This window comes from Perca fluviatilis, chromosome 18 (genome assembly GCF_010015445.1).
Source record: "Perca fluviatilis chromosome 18, GENO_Pfluv_1.0, whole genome shotgun sequence".
Taxonomy (NCBI): Eukaryota; Metazoa; Chordata; class Actinopteri; order Perciformes; family Percidae; genus Perca; species Perca fluviatilis.
In genome coordinates this window covers 18,981,907-19,004,094 of record NC_053129.1, presented here as the reverse complement: position 1 = coordinate 19,004,094, position 22,188 = coordinate 18,981,907, and the positions used below count along the sequence as shown (strand labels likewise).

General features: G+C 40.0%; 2 protein-coding genes across 2 annotated transcripts; both read right to left on the bottom strand.

Annotated features, from left to right (window-relative positions):
• Positions 1–1,064: 1,064 nt before the first annotated feature.
• prkg3 (protein kinase cGMP-dependent 3) lies at positions 1,065–13,149 on the bottom strand. The gene is made up of 22 exons (XM_039781180.1): positions 12,808–13,149; positions 10,703–10,792; positions 10,273–10,335; positions 9,893–10,019; positions 9,527–9,693; positions 9,241–9,354; positions 8,899–9,004; positions 8,682–8,745; positions 8,253–8,330; positions 8,068–8,156; positions 6,660–6,725; positions 6,416–6,463; positions 6,255–6,296; positions 6,017–6,128; positions 4,858–4,994; positions 4,602–4,691; positions 4,296–4,437; positions 4,001–4,164; positions 3,595–3,711; positions 3,232–3,294; positions 2,375–2,450; positions 1,065–1,884 (listed from the first exon to the last, which is right to left on the bottom strand). The coding sequence occupies exons 2-22, from the start codon at positions 10,788–10,790 to the stop codon at positions 1,798–1,800; spliced, it is 2,040 nt and encodes a 679-aa protein (XP_039637114.1). The 5' UTR covers positions 10,791–10,792; positions 12,808–13,149; the 3' UTR covers positions 1,065–1,797.
• A 1,171-nt stretch (positions 13,150–14,320) lies between these two features.
• Positions 14,321–21,918, bottom strand: LOC120546316 (phospholipase ABHD3-like). Its single transcript, XM_039781179.1, has 9 exons — positions 21,376–21,918; positions 20,307–20,467; positions 19,891–20,093; positions 19,605–19,648; positions 18,903–19,015; positions 18,547–18,720; positions 17,741–17,789; positions 17,474–17,639; positions 14,321–16,175 (listed from the first exon to the last, which is right to left on the bottom strand). Exons 1-9 carry the CDS (start codon positions 21,490–21,492, stop codon positions 15,970–15,972), a joined length of 1,233 nt encoding a protein of 410 aa, XP_039637113.1. The 5' UTR covers positions 21,493–21,918; the 3' UTR covers positions 14,321–15,969.
• Between the last annotated feature and the right edge of the window lie 270 nt (positions 21,919–22,188).

Below are 22,188 nucleotides of genomic sequence, written 5' to 3'. Positions count from 1 at the left end.
TGTCAATAAATCCCATTATAACACCAAAACCAACAATGAATTCATCCTCCCAACAAGTATCCAAGCCTGATATATCTTGTTCTTCTGTGCCGTAGAGCTCCATTGTTGTATGATGAATGTTGGTTGATGTTTCATTATAATGAACCTAGGCACTTTATTTTGAGTTAATCCCACACTCAACATCCTGGTGCTCACAAAAAAGCACCAAATGTGTACTCATCCGTGGCTGAAAATAGTCCTCAACAAATACACAATTTACTGCTTGAGTAACTGTTGCCAGCTGTTAGGAAATTACTTTACCAGTGTCACATACAGAGAAGGGAAGTCAGAGATTGATAAAGGGATTAACAATTTGTTTGTTTGTTTGGTGTTTTCACAGGATTTGTTAACCGCAAGAAACCTGTGGAATAGATGTACACAAGCTTTATCCTTTAATCCTGTTTCCTCTGGTTTCATTCATGTCACAGGCACTACAGGTATAACAAGGTTGTCCACAAACAAATGTTGATACATGCAGGGGGAGCAGGACACCACCGTTCACTACTGTGGAGAGATCATTTTGTACTACACTGTACATCCTCTGAGCCATTGCTGTCAATACGTGAACCACTAGACGTCAAAATGTTTTCTATTTTTCTGCAGGAGGGAAACATCTGGTAGTGTAGCTTTCCCCTTTGGAAGATATGATTGCTTTCATGTCAGTTTTCTTTTTCTGGTGTGGAAAAATAGTCTCAGTAGGACATTTACAGGCACTAACAGGAAGGAAAAAAGGATTCCTTCCTCCTGACTTAAATCCTGCTGCCATTAAAGACAGGTGTACCCCTTCAGAGCCAAACAAACAGATGCAACCAACTAGATTAAACCCGTAAACGCTGCACTCTGTTCCACATAGTTTCCCTCTCTAATAATATTTTTATAAGCACAGTATTTCCCCTTTTGCATTGTTCACTCATCCATTGCTTATGCAATTTGCCCAAAACAGCAAAATAAATGTGCAACGTTTCACATTTGGGATTTTATTGTAATAAAATGGTGGGGAAATATATGAAACAAACACTACTAACTCAAATAAGAGCACTTTTATTTAGTAAACTTGAGTAACATAGAAATGCTTCTATGATCTTTTTAAGATCCAATCAAGGTGCATGAAATAATCCACAAAATAATCCACAAAAAGGGTCAGATTATCCAAAAACATAGGAGAAACTCCTCAAGAAAGTGACAGTTAACAATAAAAAAAACCAACTTTAACAATACTAAAGCATTTACAAGCTTTGCTAAAAGCCGTTAAGCATGTGTCATCACTCAAACTAACACAGATCAAAAAGAACAATAAACTATGGAGTACAATACAGATATGACATCAGTATCAATTTTATTGTTTACCGTTTGTACAGATTGTACAAAAGCACTTAAGCGATTTCTTTTTTTCTCAGCTAGCAAGCACATGGACAGGTGTTTTATTCTAATCAGTGAAGAGTGTCATATGCATGATGTTATTCACACTACTTCATCAGGCACCAAATCTCCCTGCACAGAATTTGGAAACAGAATGTCCTGTGCTGTCTCAACACCTCCTCATATGTCTGGCTCTTTGCCACCTAGATGGTTCAATAGAAGCTTCAATAAATACTTTGGAAGAGGTGATTCCCTGCTGTTCCACACTAATTTAATAATCCAATTAGTAGGAAATGGGTTATGTTTATTTCAATATGATACTACCATCATGTTTTCTTTTAAACTGAGGTTATCCTGAACACTTGAGGCCTTTGAACCTTTAATATCAGGAGTCAAATATCAGAAGTCACGGTCCCAACCAGAGAACTCCTCCTCTGCTTTAGTCTGATCCAGAGGGAAACGATCAAAGTTGATGTAGCAGGGGCCCTGAAAGAGGAAAAGATTCTAGTTCATTGAATATTGAGGATGTATTAGATGCACACAGTCCTGTTTAACCGTGACTTATTAGTCAGTCCCTCCCAGCCTGTTTCTTCTGATTTAAATTAAAGTCAAAGGCCCTGAAAATATCAGCACACAATTTATTTGACATTTCTGCCAAAGTCTTAACAGTTTGGCTTATTTGACATGAGACATTTCTGTTAACAGTATTGCTAGTGATAAATAATATCTAACGTTTTTTTTTCAAAATGTAACTTTGATTGTTGCACATTTAGTAATGCATAGCCAATGTTATAAATAAATAGGGAATGATTTGAAACCATGTTTTAAAGGGCTTTAAAAATCCTAAAAGTGACTGTACAAAATCATCTCTGGAAGTAAACCAGCTGTTCTTTGGCTCTGTTTTCCTTAACCAAAACAAATGGTATAAGTCACTTTTGATACAATAGTAAAAGAAACTCCGCTAGGTTTGACTTGCCTTGCGTATGAGCCGGACTGTGGGGGCGTCAAGCTGACCTACTCGCAGCTTGTGCCAGTTCATACTGCTGAACCACCTGAAGGGAAAGATGAGGGGCATTACAGGTCAAACATACTGAGAGTGAGAAATAACTACAATCAAAAAGCTCAGTCAACAGTGGAGAAATATACGAGCAAAAACAAACATAGTTTGAAGGTCCCATGACATGGTGCTCTTTGGAAGTCTTTTATATAGCCCTTAGTGGTCCCCTAATACTGTATCTGAAGTCTCTTTTATATAGACCTTAGTGGTCCCCTAATAATGTATCTGAAGTCTCTTTCCCAAAATTCAGCCTTGGTGCAGAATTATAGCCACTAGAGCCAGTCCCACAATGAGCTTTCCTTAATATGTGCCATTTCTGTGTCTGTAGCTATTGAGGAGGAGAGAAGGGGGGGCAAGTTGGAGAGTGGGGGTGTGGCCTTGACCAACTGCCACTTTGCCTCGTTTGAAAGCCATGATGTCTCTCTCTCATGGGTGGGCCAAATTCTCTGGGTTGGCAAAGCAGAGAAAGGGGAGGTAACCTTGCTCCTTATGACCTCATAAGGAGCAGATTCCAGATCTGAGCTTTCATTTTCTCAAAGGCAGAGCAGGATACCCAGGGCTCGGTTTACACCTATCACCATTTCTATCCACTGGGGGACCATAGGCAGGCTGGGGGAACTCATATTAATGTTAAAAAACCTCATAAAGTGAAATTGTCGTGCCATGGGACCTTTAATAAAAAAAAATAAAAAAGGCCAACTGGTCAATGCTTTCTGTGCCTTTTCACCCCAAGGGTTATGAGGAATCACTAACATGTGACATGTTGCCATGGTTACCTGTGATGCCGGACATCTTTGATTCCATTCTTGGTGTTTCCTAACCTCTGACCTGGCCGAGGTCTGCATACGAAAACACAAGACATTTATTTAATTATTTCCACTTTTCAAGGGATTTGCATCTAAAAAACATTCAAATACAAGTGCATATTGTGATACAGTGAAAGATATGTTCCATAATTCATAATTCACACTGGGTGTAACTGTATGATATACTCAAACATCCATAATCTTCACATACATATTATATGATCTCTATTTTATTAGAAAGTTATCAGGCAACACATTAAGTTCATATTCATTCATAAGGGATTACAAGTAAATTACATCTTAATCAACATGCAGTCAATATAATCTTCTCACCTGCATAATTTGCTGATAATGGACTTGGCTGACTCGCTCATGTAAGGTGGATACTTAAGCACCCCGTCCAAAATCTTGGCATAAATCTTCTGAGGCTCTGAACTTGAAAATGGAGGGCTGACAAGTTAAAAAGAGAGAAGAGTGATGTTTTAATGTTTTGACAGTCTGACATAAAAAAAAAAACCTGAACCTGTGACTGCAGATACTGGATTGTGCAGATGTCATATTTCCCTGCTGCCATCTACTGGTTAACATTTGTGTTGTGACCCTCTTGTGACATAAAATCATTCTTTTACTTAAAAATGAAAAATCTTAGGTCATGTAATAAAACAAGCTTGTCAAATATGAACCATACGAGACAGAAGAAATGCTTGCTTCCAAATAAGGGCAGGTGAATATGTAATACCTTCCCACCAATAGCTCATAGATCAGGATGCCGAGGGACCAAAAGTCAACTGCAAAGTCATGTCCCTGGTTCTTGATGATCTCTGGGGGCATGTACTCAGGAGTACCCACAAATGAGTAGGTTTTCTCACCACGCACCAACTCCTTTGCAAAACCAAAGTCCACCTGCAGAAACACACACATGCACATGCACACAGGCACATTATCATACCAGCAGCTAGGTAAGCACCTGCATGTGAAAACACTAGCGAGCTTGAAGGAACGAACATGCATACTGTACACAGATTGGTACTCACCAGTTTAACGTAGCCCTTTATGTTCAGCATCAGGTTCTCAGGCTTCAGGTCTCTGTACATGATGTTCTTCTTATGGAGGTAGGCGTAGGCCTCCACCACACAGGCAGTGCAGAACACAGCCATGGGCTCGTCAAAACGCCCTCTGAAATCACAGAGACATGGAAAGTTCAAACACCCTACTGTACTATAGGTGCAACTTCACTGTACTTTGAGCGTTGATCTCCCTGAGTAACAGCGCACCCAATATTCTGCTTGAACAAACAAACATCTAAATGAGGAAATTAGTCGTTGTCTGTGTTTTCTTACACTTCTTTTAGTTTGGTCCAGATCTCTCCTCCAGCACAGAACTCCATGACCATGTAGATGTATCGTTTGTCCTTAAAAGCAGCATGAAGCCTGCAGGGAAAGAATGGAAAAGCAGGATTAAAGTGTGTGTGTGTGTGTGTGTGTGTGTGTGTGTGTGTGTGTGTGTGTGTGTGTGTGTGTGTGTGTGTGTGTGTGTGTGTGTGTGTGTGTGTGTGTGTGTGTGTGTGCGTGTGCGTGCGTGCATGATCATAGATACCTGACGATGAAGTCACACTGGGTGGCTTTGAGGATCTTTTTCTCAAACAACATGTGCTCCTCCTGTCTCTTGGCAACAATGAGCTTCTTGCTGACTCGTTTCATGGCGTAATATGTCCCATGATTCACTGTGGTCATCTTAGAATGACATCAAAACGATGATCATCACTTAGCTATTTGTGCTAAATGTCCTGGGTTTATATACAATGTAAATTTACAAAAATACAAGGTTTTGTTATACAAGCACAACACGACAAGCAAAACTTAGATGAACTCAACTTGTACGGAGAAAATTTTGGTAGAACTTTAAAAGTAAAATAGAAATGTCAATGTTATTTTCTGAATGTGGTATTAATATCTTGAAAGGTCGACAGGCTACCTGATATTTTCCTATTCATACTGTAGACTATAGTTTGAACTTTCTTTCTGTGACTTTCTGCATACTTTGGATTTGTTAGGGGCTGTATGAAAATTATTAAGGGGAGAGGGCTCAGAATAGGGGGAGGGTTATCTGTTTTTTTATGTTTTGTTAAAGTGGAGGGGGAGTTGTAGCTCACCTGGTTGAGCGTGCGCCCCATGTACTAAGGCTGAGTTCTTACCACAGCGGCCCAGGCTCAATTCTGACCTGCGGCCCATTGCTGCATGTCTTCCCCCTCTCTCCCCCTCTCTTTCCTGTCTTCAGATGTCCTATCGAATAAAGGCCAAAAATGCCCCAAAAATAATCTTTTTTTAAAAAAGGGGCGGGGGTAGTTGAAAACTTTGGGGGAAATAGGAGTGGGTCTCTTTCTCATCTCTGATTTAATTGTTTTATTTCATTCTTCCCTTGTAAAAAGCTATTTCCTTAAAATTAAGACATTATTTTCTTCACTTGTTAAGGGGAGGGTCAAAGGTAAATAGAATTGTCACATGGAAGGGCCTTGCTTTTCAATAAAATAAAATATTAGATTCAGCCCCTCTCCACATCCCAATCATTTTCATACAGTCCCTTAGGATTCTAGCTCCAGTCCTTCTATTGTTGTTACTGGGCTTCAGTCTAATTTATTTTAACCCGAAAAAAATGATGAAAAGATTTTGTACTCACTCAAAGAAATGACTGATACTAATATGGTTTGTATAAGAGAAGTGATGCATTTTACATTCCAGCGAATATTGGGACTCACCAGCGCAACACGACCAAACCCTCCAACTCCAAGCGTGACGGGATCTCCTTGATAGCGACCCTCCTGGTATGGCACAGGGACCAGGTCCTTAAACCTCAGAGTGGAGCTGGGACTGACCGAGACACACAGAGAACTTTTCACTAATGCTATTTCATTTCAAGGAACCCATTTGTGTGGTTTACATGTTTGTGTTATAGCTTTCAGCCTGCAAGTCTTATCAGCTTCCACAACTACTCACCTCGGCCTTTCTGGAACTTGTACCTCCTGCAGCACTTTGGAGCTGGGAGTAATGAACAAATGAATCAGGACAGTATTAGTCATTTACACATCCCACTATTCTCCCCAAGATGGGGAAATAGATTCATGGTCATAAAACAAAAAACGTTCTGCAGTACGTACTCGTCAAACAGCTCCAGGTGTTCTATAGGAATTGTCTCTTCAAATACCCTAAAAGAAAGGCATTGTTAGACAAACTGCATTCTATTAGAAAAGCACACAGTGCAAACAAGGCGACAGCGACAGAGAACTAATGCACTGGTGGAATTCGCTGAAGGATCTCTCTTTCTCTCAGGCAGCAACAGCCTGACTGAACAGGAACATCACATTCATTTACACTCAGAGTTTCGTGTTGAGCCAGACTCACTCCTTGTCAATGGAGAAGCAGGTAACAGGCCCGTCAGCACTGCAGGTGGCAGTTCTCAACACTTCCCTGCAGGAGGAAAAGAAATGTCAACTCAGAAAAATGTCATTACCGTAAATATACATTTGTCAACACCTCAAACGGATTTTTGTGTCAAAAATTTGATAAAACTGAAAGGGTGAGGCAAAGGACACAAACTAATTTTATTGTGAGGAATGGTTGCCGTACTCAATCTTATGTGTGTGATCATATTTTTACTATATTTTAGTCTCATGTTCCTTTCTTTATGTCTAATTGTTTTTTTAGTCATTAAAGATGCAGTAGGTAAGACCTGAAGTACATAAAGCAGGTAATTAAAAAAAAAAAACGGCTCCTCTGACACCACCTACAGCCTGTAGTGCCACCGCTCCCTGTTCAGATGCTCCAATCATGGCCAGGGGGGGTGTCTAACTGCGTGTCAATCACTGCTCATGCACACGCATTCATTCTCCCTTGTGGGGGGAGGGGCTTAGGAGACTGTTTTGGGCTTTAGCGGAAAGCGGGGAGGGACTGAGAAGTTGTCGATGTTCAAATTCAATTCTTTTCTTTTCTCCTACCTACAGCACCTTTAATACCACATTCAGAAAAAAACATTAACATTTCTATTTTACTTTTAAAGTTTTACCAAAATTTTTTCTGTACCAGTTGAGTTCATCTACGTTTTGCTTGTCGCGTTGTGCTTGTATCACAAAACATCGTATTTTTGATATTTGTGTGATATTGTAAATTTACATTGTATATAAACCCAGAACATTTAGCACAAAAAGCTAAGTGATGAGCATCGTTTTGATGTCATTCTAAAATGACCACAGTGAATAATGGGACATATTACGCCATGAAATGAGTTTTTATCTATGTGGATTTTGTTTTTGTTTTTAGTACTAGTATTATTATTATCATTATTATATATAACTTGTTAAATATATAAAATCAATAAACATATGTTTACAAAAAGCCAGTATCACTCTCATATTATCAAATCAATGAGTATGTGACTGTACTGTAGATTATACACAACATGTTTGTATATGAATATGATTTTGTGCAGTTATACAGACACTCACAACATCCAGCTACAGGTTTGCTACAGAAGAAATCGGAAAACTAAGAAACTAAATTAATGTTATACTCTTTACTACTAGCTGATTTGCACATCAACAGCACTGAGTAATGTAGGGAAAGGTTCTTCTAAATTTGGTGAAGAAGTTTTTACATCACTCAACGATTTTCACATTTAGAAGATAATCGTCAGGTGCTACAACCATAATGTCAGAGATCAGCCAAACCAGCCAAAATTAGGTGCACAGAGCAGTGGATAGTGCACAAGGCTCCAACAAATGCCCTTAGGCATGAGCTGTGTTGCCATAGTTACCGTATGAGGGCCTGTTCCCCGAAATGCTCCCCTTTTCCCATTCTACGGATCTGCTTCTGATGCCCATTCACGTTCTTAGTCACCAGGACCTGAGGGAGGGGAACACACATGAGAGGGAGGAAGGGATAACAACCAACATTTAAATATGAGTTTGTGCACACCATATGACACCACGGGAGGCCTACCTCTCCTTTGAGGATGATGTAGAATGTGTTCGCTTCTGTTCCTTCTCGAACTATAACATCTTTATCCTGGTACTTCACCTGGGGACGACAAAACAAGCATGATCAGAGTAATATGGGTCATATCCATATATTGACAAAACCGTATCAAATATGTTTGTTTTAAAAATACCTAAAAATGTGATTTGAGTGCCTTGAAAATGCCTTCTTTCCAGGCTACTGAGATTTCAAATATGTCAGCATTTCAGGAACTAAAAAAACATCTTTGAATTTAGCTTAATGACGGTCTATTTTTGAGTTTATCTTAAAAAAAAACAGATGCTTAAAAATGTGTTTAATTAGCTCACCAAAACTGTATTTCTACTGTGTTTTCACACGAGAAACAGCCACTTGTAAAACTCAAAGTTTACATTGGGACATCTAAGTACACACCTCCTCCATAGAGTCAAGGATTTTGGACAACTGGACATCATTCAGGTCCTTTAGAGTATGAGACCTGTGACAGCATATAGAAAATATAGCAGCAGAGTTAGAAATAGTTGTATGGTTCATTAAGCCGTGAAAAAGCACTGTTATGGCAGTGTGACGCAAGAGGAAACCAAATCAAATTCAAAATCATTTCTACTCGCTGCTGAGTTTATAAACTCACGTCTTCAAGAAGCCCATGAGCTGCTCCCGTTTCTTCTTGGACTTGTTGGTTATGATCGTCCTGTAGGTCTGTCGCTCCATGCTCCACAGACGCACTGCTGTCTTTGCTGCAACAAGTGACAGTGATGAAAAGTTAAGACTGTATAGTCTGGCTTTCCTGTCATTGGAAAAGAGTAAAAGGGGCCGTTATAGACTTAAATTAAAGAAAACTGAAACACACAGATGCAGATTCTTAAACAGCTGCTAGAAACACTACTAACCCCAAGGTACCACACAAAACACATATGCTATTTATACCTATAGTAAGCTAAACAATCCCACTGTAATGATTACAGGGGCTGACCTTTGACTGTTGCTGTCCGTTTGCAGTCGTACAAAATAGCCAGTTCCCCAAACACATCACCAGTGGTTAGGCTGCGGAGGTTCCGGCCCGCCTGGGTGACGAGGAGCTCACCAGCTGAAAAGGTGGAAGAAAAACAAAGTTGCTTTATAGAGAAATATGTTTTCTAAATATATGTTCAACCTATACTATTGCATTGATGATTTTCTTTTTTAAATAAGGGGTTTTCAAATCAAACCAGAGAGTCCTAGAACATCATTTACATGCAGCCACAGGGGCGTGTCCCCACCTGCTACTATGTACATGCTGTCTCCTTCAGAGCCCTCTTTAATGATGTCATCTCCCGGTTTGAAGTTAAATACCGCTAAGAGGTCCACCATCATGGCTGTTTGCTCATCGTCGAGGCGGCTCAGGAAGTCATTCTTCTGGATGGCTTTGATGATCAGGTTTGTCTCGCTGATGATGGGAGGTGAGAGAAGTCATCTTGATCTAAGGTCATTCAAATCTCAGGGGACCTCCCACGCAGCATGTAAACCCATCATACATTACTTGGGTGTTTGACGTGTGCAGCAATTACATCAGATTTGTCACAATGGCAAATAAAAATAAAATAAAAAAAGTCATTCAGTCGTCGTAATCAGTACTGATTACCAACCTGACAGTCTTCTTGACCCTCATGCGTGTAATCTCCAGGGTCTCAGGGAGCGGTTCTGAGGCAATGACAGCCGCACGGCTCGTCCTGACCTCCGGTTCAATCTCATTACCGCTCTGAGAGGGAAACTCTGAGACAGACAAACAGAGGAACGCAAAGAGAGGGTTAACTACTGTAAAACAGCTGCAGCTGAATGCTGAATCAAAGGTCACCTAGTTTGTGTGTGTGTGTCTGTGTGTGTGTGTGTATATATATGTGTGTGTGTGTGTGTGTGTGTGTGTGTGTGTGTGTGTGTGTGTGTGTGTGTGTGTGTGTGTGTGTGTGTGTGTGTGTGTGTGTGTGTGTGTGTGTCCCCGCCCCTGGTGCCCATGTTGTCCTCTTACCCAGATTATGATATTGACTGTCCAGATTCTGCAAAAGTTTTTCTTTCTCCTGCAGTCTTTGTTCTGTAAGAATAAAAGCAGAGAAGCATATTCAATGTACAAAACATCACAAGGAACATGTTTCTACAGAGCATGTGCATTCATTTTCTTAACATAAAAAGTTTTTATGACAAACCCTAAAAGTTATTTATTAAAGTGACTAAGACATGTACTGAACAGGGCATCTTATGGTTAAAAAATAAATGTGTCAGTGCTTTCTGGTGCCAACGTACACAGATACAATATATGTAGGATGAGCTAACATCAGCCGATATTTGTGTGTTTGGCAAGATGTTTTTTTTTAAAAGTCTGTTACTGCGATCAATTCCTTATTGGGTGTGGTTCAATGTGAAGTTCCTCTTTGATGTGATATAGTTATGAGTGTACTCACCCAGGTCTTTGTTTTGCCTCTGCAGCTCCTGGTTAATCATACATTGTTTTTCTAGCTGCTGCTTCAGCTCTTCTAGTTGCTTCTCCATGACTACAGGGGGGGGGGATATACAAAGAAATAAAGATATAGGGGAGGCAAGATGAACTGCAGCACAATCAGAGGTAAATTCAAATTATGCATCTGAACACAGACAGAAAATACAGAACCAAACATGCTGATATGTGTGGGGAGACTGTGTGTTTTGTATACTGATGGCTTTTTCACAAGGCACTGAACTCTACTGCGCTGCCTGCACACAGCAAGAGCTCCGCTGAATAATGCAGACTAATGATGGACAGTCAACAGGGTGCTTTCTGAATGCTGTCACACCCTGACAGCTTGTGCTACTGATCTAATACTGCACCTGATCGAGGCGCAGAAGCTGTCAAAATAGTACAAAAACCTTCCTTATTAGTTCACTTATTTCAGGTTGTATGTGAATGTATTTATTTATTCTCTCTGCTTGTGTGCTTCTGCAATAATGTGTGACATTAAAAAGCCCTGAATTGACACAGCATGAGATAGGTTAACCACATACCAGATCCACTATCTTTTTGTCATGCAGATGATCTGTACACAAAAGCATTGATAAGAGGCTCCGCCAACATTTTCATTTAGCTTTTAATAGAAAAATGTTTACACTTCTTTTGACAGGCCAAACATCGCAATCATTACAAGCACAAGGTTACCGGGCCAATATCCTAAACACACTTGCCTTAAAGCCAGAGGTGGGTGAGCTGTTTGCCTCACTGTGCTCACATGACCCCCCGGCCCAATTACTACTGCCGCACCCTGAACATTGGACAGCTATGAGATTAGACATGATGTTGAAGGGAATCATAAAGTCCCAAGAAACTGTGACGGAAAAATATGAAATGGCTCCTGTTCCACCATTAAAGATGATTGTTTATTTGATGCAAGTCTGGACAGAAGGTGATACTGACAAAGAGTTAGATGAGAACATTAGACCCTTGAAAAACATCTTGACAGCAGTCACCTAAATTGGATGTGATATTTTTCCATTAAACCAATGATTCACGATCAACAACAATGTGACCATCTAGTCCAGTGCATAACACAATGCAGCTGTAGTGGCAGGAGTTCACACGCCTGTGTTGCAGGAATGACAAGGCCTAATGGCCATTAAAATGGTACAGGGAACAGAAACGGCAATAAAAAAACACGTCGCTACATACCACCAACTCAAATTTGCCTCAGGGATTTTCATTAACTTTTCACACATCAAACATGCACAGACAGAGCTGTGGACAAACAACATTTGTAAGCTTTCTAGCAACTTGCAGCTATAAAGAAAGACAACTGGGGCAGATTGGGATGATAACCTTTAATTACCTGCTGGTCAACATTTATTGAAGAAAAAAACACTCACAGTTAACTCGCTTAGCCCCGGGGCGACAATAAGTAACTGCACGCTGCTGGTTGTGTATTGGCTGTTCTATTCTTTTATTTAGATGATGCAATGGCTACGAAATACTGAAATATTTTAGGTATTTTTTTCTCTTAAAGACGATAAACTTTGATACATATTTTTAACAATGATCAATGAAACTTAGGAACCAACAACATTCATGTAAGTAGTGATTAAATGATTCCGGGGGAAATGGGAAATGAGCTAAAAACAAAAATTCAGTCTGCTTTTCAGCTGCACAGGAGGAACATGATACCGGACTGATCACCATTATACTCATACAAACTGTACACTCCATACTGTCTCATTACTTATTCATGCAAAGTGTAACTACAGCTGAATTCTCATAAGGTGCTCTGTAATAGAAACCTGGAGACAGCATGTGTCTAGTCTGGCGGTTTGTTTAAGATGGATTCTTTATCTGGATATTAGTCTTTATTTTTTTTTGGAACATGCAGATCCTCATCTTTTTATTTAATGAAACTGCGATGGCAATAACTTGAGTGCCTCAGTGAGGGAAGGCACAAAAACTTTTTATTTTGCTGTTTACAAGCCTGAATAAGTCTGAATTTGACACATCGTGACATCCAACTCTCAAAGTCACAATGACGTGATATGTAGACAGAGTCACACTCACCTGCAGGCTGTGTGTGGATCAGGAGAGTAGATGAATGTCTGTCCAGCCTATAGAGGCTGCATGGATCATAGGAGCTAAATAATCACACTGAAGTGCTCACAAGATCCACTATCAGCTGTAGAGACCCTGTGTGTTCAGTATCTCAGACCTGCCTGACCCCCAGACACACCTGAGCAGATAAAAGCATGCAGTCTGCAACCCTTTCTAGCATTACTTCTTCTACCACTGCACACTTTCTCAGCTTACATTGCCATTTCTGCTCTTCAGCTTTCACTATTTTTACTTCTCTCTGTCTCTCTCTCTCTCTCTTTCTCACTCTAAATCTTTCCTCCTCTTTTTCTCTATCTGTCAATCTCAGCCGCTCTGGTGTTGAATTATTAACGATAACCTGAGGCTCCTCCCAGGAGGAGGAGGAGGATGGAATGGGGAGATAGCTGAAGTTGAGGTGTAAAAATCATACAAAATGCACATTTAAACGAGATTTTCTTTTGTGATTTCAATGCATTTTTATCTCAAAATCAATCTGCGTACCACGTTGTTTTCTTTTATTTTAAAACATTAAGCAGTGATGTTATTTCATGCTGACGTAAAAGACAATCAGAAAGTCATTGTAAAATATGGCGGAAAGGGAATTGAAACCCTTTCTTCCACCTTCTTCTACCTTGATGTTTTTGTAAACCAATGAAAAAGGTCCACAGTAATTCAAAGACTCTCTTTACCATCACTCTTATATGATCACCATATGTCTTTACAATATGATCACAGGTAGTGCTTTTTCTCTAAGAGACACATTCACATAACTGGGGCGGCTGTGGTGTATCGAAGTGTCGAACGATGAGATTATTAGATCTTGATGAGCAGATTGGACCTTGCATCAGTGTATGACTGTGTGTGAATGGGGTGAATGTGGCATTTTAAATCGTTTTGAGTGGTCTGAAGACTAGAAAGGTGCTTTATAAATCCAAGTCCATTCACTAACTGACAGCTGGAGTTCTCAAAAGCTGAGGGCAACCAGGACAATGTTCTCAAAGCTGAGGGCAACCAGGACAATGCTGATTACATCTGCCAGAGTTAGAAAAGTGCCTACTTCATTAAGTTCCTATTTTCCACAGAGTAGATGCCACTGGATGTTTTTCCAGGCTGCAGCGTCATTAAATGATTCTAAATGAGGCTGAAGGGTTAGCATTGTGACAGAGGGTGTGGGCCTTTATTGGTCGCAGTTAATTATTGATACTCTGTCTGGTTAATCAACGACATAAACGACCCCACCGATCAGAGATAAAAAAGGATCTTGGATTTCTGTGGAACCGGAGCGAACTCGTTGGCAGGCAGTGCATGCGTTATAACATTTTTCCATTAAGACCAACACGGTGATACGTGCCGATCAAAAGAAACCCAGGCTGGAGTCCTGTTGCTACCACAGCCACTGATGAGAATGAGTTCCCTTTACAGACATCTTCAGCTTACAATCATTTCCAGATGTAAAATCACAAACTGAGATTAACAATTTGTGTTATTGTCACTCTTTAATTCAAGTGTAATTCAATACACAAAAAAAACAAATAGATAGTTCATAATGCACAAAGTTCTTTCAGGTGAAGGGTAAGAATCTTAACTGACAGTGCAAACACACCGTGATTGTGGTTATAGCTCATATAGTACAGAAGTTAAACTTAAACAGAAAATAAACATTTGTCCATTAAAAAACACACAGCAGTCAAAGGCAAGTGAAAGTGGTGAACATCTGCAAGCAGCTGAAGAGCAAATAAAACGCAATAAGCCCACAATTAGCAACATATGCTGCAATAATCTTGAGTCACATTTAGAGTCAAACAACTGTAGCTTCTGGGGGAAAATATCTTGGTATTGGCATCATAAAATGGTGTGTGTATCATCAGTGCCCTACTGGTGATACACACACATAATTAAAAACCTACAGATTCTTGACTAATTCACACACACACAACCTTCTATAAATACACAATTACCTTCTATAAGTACATATCAAAAATAATCATGTGGAATGAAGGTGGCCACAATACAGATGTGACAGACATTCTTTTATCTATCACTCATTACCTTAACAAAAAAGTGCGTCAGTGACAAACAAAGGCAGATTACAACACATACAAATTCAGAACCACTCGCTATTAAATTATTGACTGCAGGTGCAAATACCCCAAGTACTTTTTACATTGTTTTTTGCTCAGTCGCATTTGATGTACTGCATAATTTACATTTTACCTGTACACTTCAAAAGCATATACAAGCATACAATACTTTTACATTTTAGATTTTGTTTTAAAATCAAAAACTCAGATGAGAATTCTATATTACAATTCCATAAGTCTTTTCTTCATAGCAGATATGTTCATTCCTGGTGTGTGGCTGTTTTCAGGTTGAGACCGACAGTTCTGACAACTGAACTGTTGGCAGGATTACCTCACTGTATGGTATAAACTGAGAAATTGTATGCAAAGTATGCATGCAAGGCTAAAATGTGGGGAAGTATAGTCCTTAAAGGAATGTTACACCAAACCAAAGTAGCTTATGAGGCAAAACAAAAAGTATATCTGTATAACTGTTCTAATTTAAATAACAATTTCAAATACTTCCTAAAATCCAAGCACTCATTTTCTAATTGTGCGCCAAGTACAACTGGGACGGCCTGTGGGAAAAACAACATGATTAAAAGCTATTTAGAGTCTATTGACTTTTTTATTTTAAATAAACATTCATTTATTCATACACTAATATTAGTACTACTAGTATATATTGTTTTTTGTGTTGATACAATATTATTAGACATTCACTTATTAGTTGGCTGCAAGATTTCTTGAATACTTAAAAAATGAGTTCTAGACTTCTTTAAACCTTTGTTGATTGCTCAATAAAAGGAGAACCTGAGACGATGAGGAGGTAGATAAGCATATTTGTAGTGAGGTAATATGATGGTAAAATACAGTCGGTCATTCCCTGTGCAAACATGGAGGGGACCAATTTTCTGTGGTAAGATCACAGCATGCAAAGTGGGGCAATCATTTTTGTAAATTGCTGTTCTACTGCTATGACGCCAGTGACCTTTAAATTCTTCTCAGCTAGCAGTCATTATTGTATTCACTCAGGTTCAGAGAACAAACAAAGTGACGGGGTGAAAGATGATCAGCTCTTATGCTCCTCCCTAATGCCGCAGGCTTTCTTGATGTCCTTAGGGTGTTCAAAGACAGCTTGAACAAACTGACCAAAAAGGCGCTCCATGTAGCTCTCACCCCGGGGGAAAAACCCCTCCATGAAGGCGATGTGTCCACCGTGGGCCGTCAACAACAAAGCAACGTTCGGCAGGCTCTGGATTGTGGTCAACGGGAAGGCTGTGCAGACAGAAATACAGTGAAAAAGATTTAGTGAGTTAGCCATGCTAAAACACAAGATATAAATCATCTTTTGTAGCATGGAGACAGAAATATTAACCACAGCACAAAAGAAAACCTTAAAGACAACTTCACACCTTTTAGGTGGAAACCCCTTCACACATTTTTAAAAATACATTCAAACCCACTCACACACCACTGCACCCACCTTTTCAGTCATTTTATTGCCTAAATATAACATCTGGCGGTCACCCAGAATTCATAGAACTGTAGTTGCATTGTAACTCTTGTTTTGATGTCAATACTGGCTGGCAACGGCTCAACAAGTGACCACACACACACACACACACACACACACACACACACACACACACACACACACACACACACACACACACACACACACACACACACACACACACACACACACACACACACACACACACACACACACACACACACACACACACACACACACACACACACACACACACACACACACACACACACACGGCAGTGGCCATTTATTTATGCGTTGTTTTGTTGCAGTCAAACTCAGACAACAGTCCGCTAACATATGCTGCTACAGCAGCTCCTGACTCAGAAGAAGCCACTGACTGGACACAACACTGGCATGACGCAAGAGGTCAAAGATGCGCACGTGTGGTTTGCTTAAAGTAAAAGAAAATGTCGGCTGTGAGGGAGCATCACAGAGATCAGTGACATAAACCGCCACCGGCAATACTCAGTCCTTGATGACCACAGCTTTTGAGAAAGTGAAAAAATTCCCCACGGACAGCGCCAAAGCTAAAGGGATTACTAACAAGGTGATGAAGTTCATTGCATGAAGTGACCAGCTGTTTAACGCCAACACACAGCCCCATTGTCATTTTGCTGACGTCTGTCTCCCCGAAATCTACAACGTTATGGCCATACACATTCATGAGCTACTGGCTTTATGGGAGTATGGTTAGCCTCACGGCAAAGTGGACTAACGAAGATGTTAACTTGAAAAAAGCTGTGTTACAGTGTTATACAAAACGCACAAAAACAGTTGTTTCCGTGTCACAAAAGGGTAAACAACTACAACAAAATATTGGTATTGACTAAAGGCCAAATTCTTATTATAAAGATTTGTATCGGCCCAGAATTTAACAATCGGTGCATCCCTAGTACACAGTATAAAAATATCTGGTGGATCTGGTGCATCTGATTAATACTGAAACATCACCACAAGCGGGAAAAAAAAAATACTGTAAGCCGAACACAACGTCTATCTTCTCCTGTTGTCTACTCACCATGTTGGGGGGAGAAGGGGTCATCAGCAGCATTGAGACACAAGATGGGTACTGCTGTATTGGGGAGTTTATTGTCTGGACTGGCATCAAGGTAATAGTCCGTACAAGTTTTATAACCAAACAGCAAAGAGGTGAAGCGTTCGTCAAACTCACGGATAGTCTGCGCCTAGAAGAGAGGGATGAAATGAAAATGAACAGGAAAGGTCATCACACGTAAATGGGTATGAGAAACTACAAAAAAGCCAATGTAAAAAAAATAAGCCATACCTTCAAGACATAGTCAATGTCCGCTACTTCCTCCAGAACCTTCCTGTGCCTGCAAGAAACAGATGTTTAAAGTGCCCATATTATGAAAAAAAACACTTTTTCTGGGATTTGGGGTGTTATTTTGTGTCTCTGGTGCTTCCACACGCATACAAACTTAAAAAAAAAATCCATCCAGGCTGTTTTGAGTGAGATACGGGTTTCTGAATGTGTCCTGCCTTCAGTCTCCGGGTGAGCTGGTCAAAATCTGCACGGCTTTCTACGTCACTAGCTGAAACGAGCTGGCTTACCGCAACCATTAGCATGCTAGCGCTAGCGTTCTCAATAGCAAAGCACTGCTACAACACACACAAGTTAACTATAATCTAGAAAAGAATTACTTACATGTGCGCCCTCGTTTAAAAGTCTCCCAGCTAATCCTGCCTTGTAACTGACCGAAGTTGGAGAAACAGGCTTTCTTTTACTGTCTCTAGAGTTAGCTAGCTGACATGAGCTACGATCTGAGCTACTGCGCATGTGCGAGTGCAATCAAAGATAGTACAGAAGAAAAGAGGTCTCACTCTGTAGCTAAAACAGAGACCTGAACACAAGGTGAAAAGAGGAGCTGCAGCAGTGAGAGAGAGCTGTGCAGTACAAAAAAAAATATGGTGTTTTTTGAAAATTAAACCATGTAAACCTATTCTGGTACAACCTTAAAATACAATTATTATTATTATTTAAAAAATAAATTTAAAAAAATGACAAAAGGGTCAACAACCCAGAATAGTTAAACTAAACTCAGGAAGTTATGAAACGGCAACTTATCTGACCTGGTAACAGCATGACACAGGCCGCTCGTGAGGTATTTGTTGAAGAGCAGCCAGTTGAGTGGTTCTTCCATTGAGGCAGCGGACTTCAGTGCATTCCAGGGGACAGAGATGGTGAAACCCGCTACCATCCCTGACTCTGTACGCTTACGGGCCAGGTAGTTCAATAATAACATGCTGTAAAAGGGAGAAAGAAGACAAAAAATACAGGGAAAGACAACAGCAATTTCCCAAAAAAAAAGGTAACTAGGTAAAGGGAAGGTAGAGAAAGGAAACAAAGATAGGATACAATTCACCATAAAAGAAGTTTTTGATAACAAAAAGCAAGCAGTTGGAAACCATTACATGCACCAACTCACCCTCCCATAGACACACCAGCACCAAGCACAGGGGCATGTGGGTAAAGTCCTTTGACATGGTGCACCACACGCTCTAGATCTGAGGTATTGGCTGCACAGTAGGTGACAGGCGTCTGAAGCGAGCATAGGGACAATGGAGGAGTGTTACATGCTGTGTTCAAGTGATTTTCTTGAAGAGCTAGGCACTGTAGTTTTTTAGAAAACGTTACTGAAACAGGAGTAAAAATTGCCTTTGGTCGGGGACAATTTTCAGTCATGGAATAATACACATTTGGTGCGGCAATGAGTATTTACAGCAGCAGGACAGTGTACGTTTGACTAAAATAAACTACAGTGCCCAGGTTCATCCTTATGAAGGAACACGTCACCACCCAGTACAACAGTGCGGTGCATTTATGTGTTTTTCATAGTTTATGGACAACAATGGATATCTATGGACCAGATGTACAATATAAGCTGTATCAGGCTTTGGATACACTTTTTCTTTTAATTTAATTAATTATTGTTTTTGGTCTTTTCAGTCTTATTCTTAAAAAATATATATATACATAATAATAATAATAATAATAATAATAATAATGTATACTTTATTAATCCTGCAAGGGGAAATTCCAATATGTATAAATAAATATGTAAATATGTTTTGGAAATAGCAGCAGAATTAAATGTGACCATAGTTCATTAGCGATTCATTGTACTTACCAACAACTCTTCCCCTCCAAGCCCTCTGTTGTTGAACCACACATCTAAGAAAGAAAATGAAATGTTCATGTAAACAACTGCAGCCGCTACTGGACACTAAAATTCAGTGCAAATAAAATGCATTCCACTCAGTCATGTCACAGACGTTCCCTGCTTGCTTTAATTCAAACTTCACTGTTACTCCTTAAAAGATAAATTTAGTTCTGATTAAATGACTGAATAGAAATGATTAGGGTGTTAATATTTCACTTGTGATTTTGGCACTCATTTAAGAAAGATGGCAAACAGATGAGGAGCACAACTGACCTGTAGCCGCGGCGGGTGGCCTGGCTAATGGTATGGAGCACATATGACTGCTTGCTGTTGCCGGTCAGGCCTGGGAGGATCAATACTGTGGGGCGGGTAGAGGATTCTGGGTAGCTTGCACTCTCCCAATTGTCCACCCAGTCCAGAGAGATCTGACCCCCGTCAACCGTACGGATCAGCTCACTGGGGGATTAAGGGAGGATTACTAGTACATTAACAACACAAAAATTACTTTTCACCATTCTATAGGTTAAGATCTGCTAGTTTGGAAACAAATAAACGTAATACTATACAAATATAAAAGATAGTGTAGAAAAATAACAGGATGATGATAATGTCGGTCAGCAAACGGAGCAGAACAGAACAAAGGGAACTTGTGCAGGTGGTTCATCCTACTTGCGATAAGTGACGGGGGGTCTGGACTTGAGGAGGGCACAGACCAGGGTTTGAAGCCGGCCTCCCCAGCACCACGGAGTGGGACTGAAGCGCTCAGCCACAACAGGACAGTGCTTGTGGAGGAATGCGCTAAAAGCCTTGCTAGAAACCAGGGCTGGTGCCTGGGAGGAGAAGAGACAAAATGAAAATGAAAAACACAGGTTAGAAACTTTATTTAATTTATTCGTCACATAATTATACAGTACATTGTAGTGAAATTGAATCTCTGCATTTAACCCATCCTAATTAGGAGCAGTGGACAGCCACATAGCAGGGTCTGGGAAGACAGTTCAGTGTCTTCAGTGTCTTGCTCAAGGACACTTTGATATGCCACCGGAGGAGTGAGGGGTTGAACTGCTACAGCCACCACGAGAGATATGGAGCTTTAAAAGCAGGGTGTGTTTAAGTGGTGTGGTAAAAAGTTTTGCCACCACGAGAGATATGGAGCTTTAAAAGCAGGGTGTGTTTAGTGGTGTGGTAAAAAGTACATGACAAACACCCCTGATATCAAATATAATAGCGCCCTCAATTTTGTAATACAAAGTAAAGTAACATTAGGGAAGTTTGATATACAAACCATACAAGTTGTTTAACATTATTATTTTCATAAGAGCTCATAGTAGGATTTTGTTGGTGTGTAAAATAACAGTAACTTGTGCAAACTTAAGTCATCTTAAAGACACTCACCTTTGTGCTGCCTGATCACCAAAAACGTTTGAAAAAGACGGAAATAAATATAAAAGTTTAAAAGTAACCTAGACAAATATATTTAAGTAACGTTAGCCGAATTACGACAGACATAAAAAATAAGAAACATAAATAAATAAAGTAAAAGAAAAAATTATCAAATAGAGTAAAAGCTAAAAAAGTAGAAGCCTACAATAAAATAAAATCGAGTAGAATACGATTAAATAAATACAATAAACAATACAATAAAATAAGAAAAATATAAGATAAATTACAAAAGAAAGCGTGACGTAACTGCGGTCATTATTTAGCTAGCTAACGTTATGTTAACCCAGTGACTGACCTGAGACTTGCGGCCCCACAGATAGTACAGTGCGGCCGTGACGGAGCAGATGTACACCGTGTAAGGTCTGGAACACTCCCAATATGTTCTCCACAGTTCCAAATGTGATACAAACATGGCTTTTTGCCACACAAGTAAACGTTAGCTACAGAATAGAGCTAACCTGCTAGCTCACGGTATGTAACGGTAAATGACTCCTTAACCGACACAACGGAACAGACAACTGACAGCAAGACATGTAACGTTAACGTTAGGTACAGTAATGCCCGACAACCTTTATCATCATCATCTAACGTTAAAGATGTGTTACAGTCACACCACCTCTGGCTGTAATGGGAGCCGGGCCCGGTATCGGTAACGTTATCCACCACCTGCAGGCTTTTATTCAGCGGTGTTTTTCCAGGAGCTGCTGCTTCCTGGTTCTCAGATATGTTTAAAGCGACAGCACCAACGTCAATGTCCGCCTCATGTTATTGTCCGTTAGCTTCAACATGGAGAAAGCATAGGGCAAGTTAGGGGGCATCCACAGATTGACTACAAATATGGAAGTGGAACTGAAACGCATGCGCCGTTCTTCTTTTCTATTTAATATAATCGTATTAGGTGCATTACCGCCACCTTCTGCAGCATGAACCACTTGACAAGGTAATTAATTACGTGCTATTAACACATTTATGTATAACTGCCTCTGGGCCCCAGACCCGAATATTTAAGGTGATGTGTGTCAGTAAGTTTGTAGTAATTTGATTAATATCAAAATAATTTGGTAATATAGGCCTACATTAGTAGCTTACAACATTATTTGAAAATAAT